The following is a 3,513-nucleotide window of genomic DNA, read 5'->3' on the forward strand; positions in this document are numbered from 1 at the left end:
GGCAGGAATGCTCACCTGCCCCAGGTTTCTGTTCCTGACGATGAAAACAACCACACCAGTCATGTGCACACGCCTTTGTGCACAACACTGGTCAACTTAGGGAAAAGATATAAACTGACAGGTTCATACACTTTAAAAAAAAAAACAACCCTTTACTAGGTTAAAACAGAGCTACGACAGCAAGAGCCTGTGGCAGGAGGGTGCACTACTATTTCTCGTTCTGACCTACCTGTGCTCAGGCCGCACCCCCTTCCTGAGCTGAGATGCAGAACTGCACCAGGTTTTACAACCACGTTTCACAAGGTTTACTAGAACCTAAAGAAGTGCACGCCTCCCGACAGCTGACACTGAGACAAGCATGGAGTACGCCTGATTAGTCCGGTACGCACTATGACCCCCTAGTTTTCCTAATTTACAAACATGAAGTCTTGGGGGGAGGCACCTATTACAGAAAGAAAGAAAAGAGAACACAACTGTTTTACAAAGGGTGCAATTTCGGCGACGGAGAGTCTTTTTAAAAAAGCCAGCTGCCTCTGATTAGTAAAGTCACTAGTAGTGACTGCCGTCCAGCCTTAGAAAAACAGGCAGCCAGGCAGCTGGGGGCTCTAACTTACAAAGTTCTCTCAAAGCGCAGCCTTCAGCTGCTGCCCCGGAGACCCTTTCCCACCCAGTGCCGGGCCAGGACCCCTTCCCGGCCCAAGCCCAGAACTCCCTCTAGACCTCAGCCCCCTCCCACCTTCCCACTCACCCGGGAGCCACCACCTGGCCGGGCTGCGCGCACAGCTCCCGCACCACGCCCGCGCGCTCCGACCTCAGCCTGCGCTCCGTGCGCACGCAGCCCCCGGAGCCGGCGCGGGTAGGGGCGGGCCCGGTGGGCTGCGCGGAGGCGGCGGCCTCGCACACGGCCAGCACAGAGCCGATGCGTACGGCCGCGCCAGCCGCCACCCTCCACTCGAGCAGGCGCAGCGGTCCGGGGCCGGGGCAGCGCACCTCGGCCACGGCCGGCGGCTGGGCGCCCTCGGCGGGAACGCGGCCGCTGGGCGGTGCCTCCATCGCAGCCGAGCGGAGGCTTTGTGGAAAACCGGCGGTGGGCGCTCAGGGTCCGGCGCCCATCGCAGGCTACCGGGCGACCCCGGCCCAGGTAGAGGCGGCAGCGGCGCGACGATTCTCTCTTCGGCACCGGCTTCCACCAGCCGCCCGTTCCGCGCCGACTTCCGGGACAGCGTGCGACGTCACGTGCCACCGCATGCGTGCGCGCAGGCGCCGAGGGCCTGGGTGTAAACACGCCCACGCGGGGTCCGAAAGGTCCTCCGCCGGCCATGGGAAATGGGCGCGTCCTAGGACCACGCTTCTGCGACTGGGCCCGGTGGGAACAGTGTTTCTTCGCCCCATCCACCCCATAAAGCGCCGGCATGTGGGGCTGCGGGTCGGCATGCAACGCGGAGCTGCCGGCCCAGAACCCCGTCAGGCGCTGAGGCTGGACATCGTGGGACTCTGAGTCCCGGCGTGCAACGCGCCCCTCTGTACCAAGAATCCCCGTAAGGCGCCGTGAATCCCGGCGTGCAACGAGGGTCTCTGTCCCGCAGTCCCCGTCACCGGCTGAGGGCCGGCGTCATGAGAACTACAAGTCCCGGCATGCAACGCTCTGCTGTTCCCACAACCCGTTATGCGCTGAGGGCTGGCTGGTGTCTTAGGACTAAGAGGCCGGTGTCGCAGAAACCCCATCAGGCGCTTTTGGTCCCGGCATGCAACAGGGGCTGACGTCCCACAGCTCCTCCCATCACGTGCTGAGGCCGGTCGTCCGTCGTGGAACTACGAGGCCCAGCGTGCAGCGCGCTGCTGTCCCATGAATCCCAGTCAGACGTTTGGAATCCCGACGTGCCTCGCGGGAGTCGTGGACTGTGTTCCCAGCGTGCTGTGCGCGGTCTGGGGTTGGAGCTCTTTGGGCGCCGGGATCCCCACGTCGCCCTGGGGTGCGTGTTTTGGGACTTCTCGGGGTCTGGACCTTCCCGCACTGTCGGAGCCGCCTCGCCGTCCTGCCCACCTGGGGAGGCCAGGTGCACTGTGCGCAGGGACCGGGAGCCACTGTGGAGACAAGCCGAGCCGTCAGGGAGGAGTGGGAGTGGTCGTCGGCGGGGGCCTTCAAGGTCTTTTCTGATAGGATTTCTGAAGAGCTGCACTTCTCTGGTGGGATTTGAACATAACCACCTGTCCCAACGGCAGAGGCCCCAGGTGCATGAAGCAAAAGCTGACGTAATTTAAGGAAGGCAGACAACTCAACAGTAGTACATGCATAATTTTGCAGCACTTTGTTTTCTTCTGCTTCATAGATACTGCGTTTTTTACCAGTTGAAGGTTTGTGGTAACCCTGCATGGAGCAAGTCTGTTGGCACCAATTTTTGCAGCAGCCTTTGCTCACTTCCTGAGTGTCACATTGTGGTAATTCAAGCAAACTTTTCCGTCGTTACTGGTTACGCTGATCTGTGATTGATGGCCTTTGGTGTTGCTGTTGTAGTTTTGGGGCGCTGACAGCCGTGCCCAGGTAAGGCAGGGAACTTAACTGATAAATGTTGCGTGCGTTCTGACTGCTCCACTGACGTGCATTCCGTGTCAGTATCTCTCCTCGGGCCTCCCTATCCCCTTAGACGCAACAGTATTGAAAATAGGCAAATTATTAATCCTACGATGGCCTCTACGTGTTCAAGTGAAAGGAAGAGTCGCACGTCTCTCACTTTAAATCAAAAGTTAGAAATGATTAAGCTTAGTGAGGAGGGCCTGTCGAAAGCTGAGATAGGCCGAAAGCTAGGCCTCTTACGCCAAACAGTTAGCCAAGTCGTGAACGCAAAGGACAAGTTCCTGAAGGAAGTTAGCAGTGCTACTCCAGTGAACACACGAATGATCAGGAAGCGAAACAGCCTCATTGCTGATATGGAGAAAGTCTTAGTGGTCTGGATAGAAGATCAGACCAGCCACAGCATCCCCTTAAGCCAAAGCCTAATCCGGAGCAAAGCCCTAACGCTCTTCAACTCTATGAAGGCTGAGAGAGGTGCGGAAGCTGCAGAAGAGAAGTTTGAAGCTAGCAGGGGTTGGTTCATGAGGTTTAAAGAAAGAAGCCATCTCCATAATGTAAAAGTGCAAGGTGAAGCAGCAAGTGCTGTTGTAGAAGCTGCAGTAAGTTATCCAGATCTAGCTAAGATCATTAAGGAAGGCGGCTACACTACACAACAGATTTTCAATGTTGATGAAACAGCCTTATATTGGAAGAAGATGCCATCTAGGACTTTCATAGCTAGAGAGGAGAAGTCAATGCTTGGCTTCAAAGCTTCAAAGGACAGGCTGACTCTCTTGTTAGGGGCTAATGCAGCTGGTGACTTGAAGTTGAAGCCAATGCTCATTTATCACTCAGAAAATCCTAGAGCCCTTAAAAATTATGCTAAATCTACTCTACCTGTGCTCTATAAATGGAACCACAAAGCCTGGATGACAGCACATCTGTTTACAACATGGTTTACC

General features: G+C 56.5%; 1 protein-coding gene across 1 annotated transcript in view; it reads right to left on the reverse strand.

Moving 5' to 3' along the window:
- CTDP1 (CTD phosphatase subunit 1) overlaps positions 1–1,053 on the reverse strand; it is a 42,140-nt gene extending 41,087 nt beyond the window's left edge. Inside the window, exon 1 of the mRNA XM_007449960.1 lies at positions 749–1,053. Within this exon, the coding sequence (XP_007450022.1) occupies positions 749–1,053 (305 nt within the window). The remainder of the gene's footprint in view (positions 1–748) is intronic.
- Positions 1,054–3,513: the final 2,460 nt, after the last annotated feature.

This window comes from Lipotes vexillifer, unplaced genomic scaffold, assembly GCF_000442215.2.
Source record: "Lipotes vexillifer unplaced genomic scaffold, Lipotes_vexillifer_v1.1 scaffold1012, whole genome shotgun sequence".
Classification (NCBI taxonomy): Eukaryota; Metazoa; Chordata; class Mammalia; order Artiodactyla; family Lipotidae; genus Lipotes; species Lipotes vexillifer.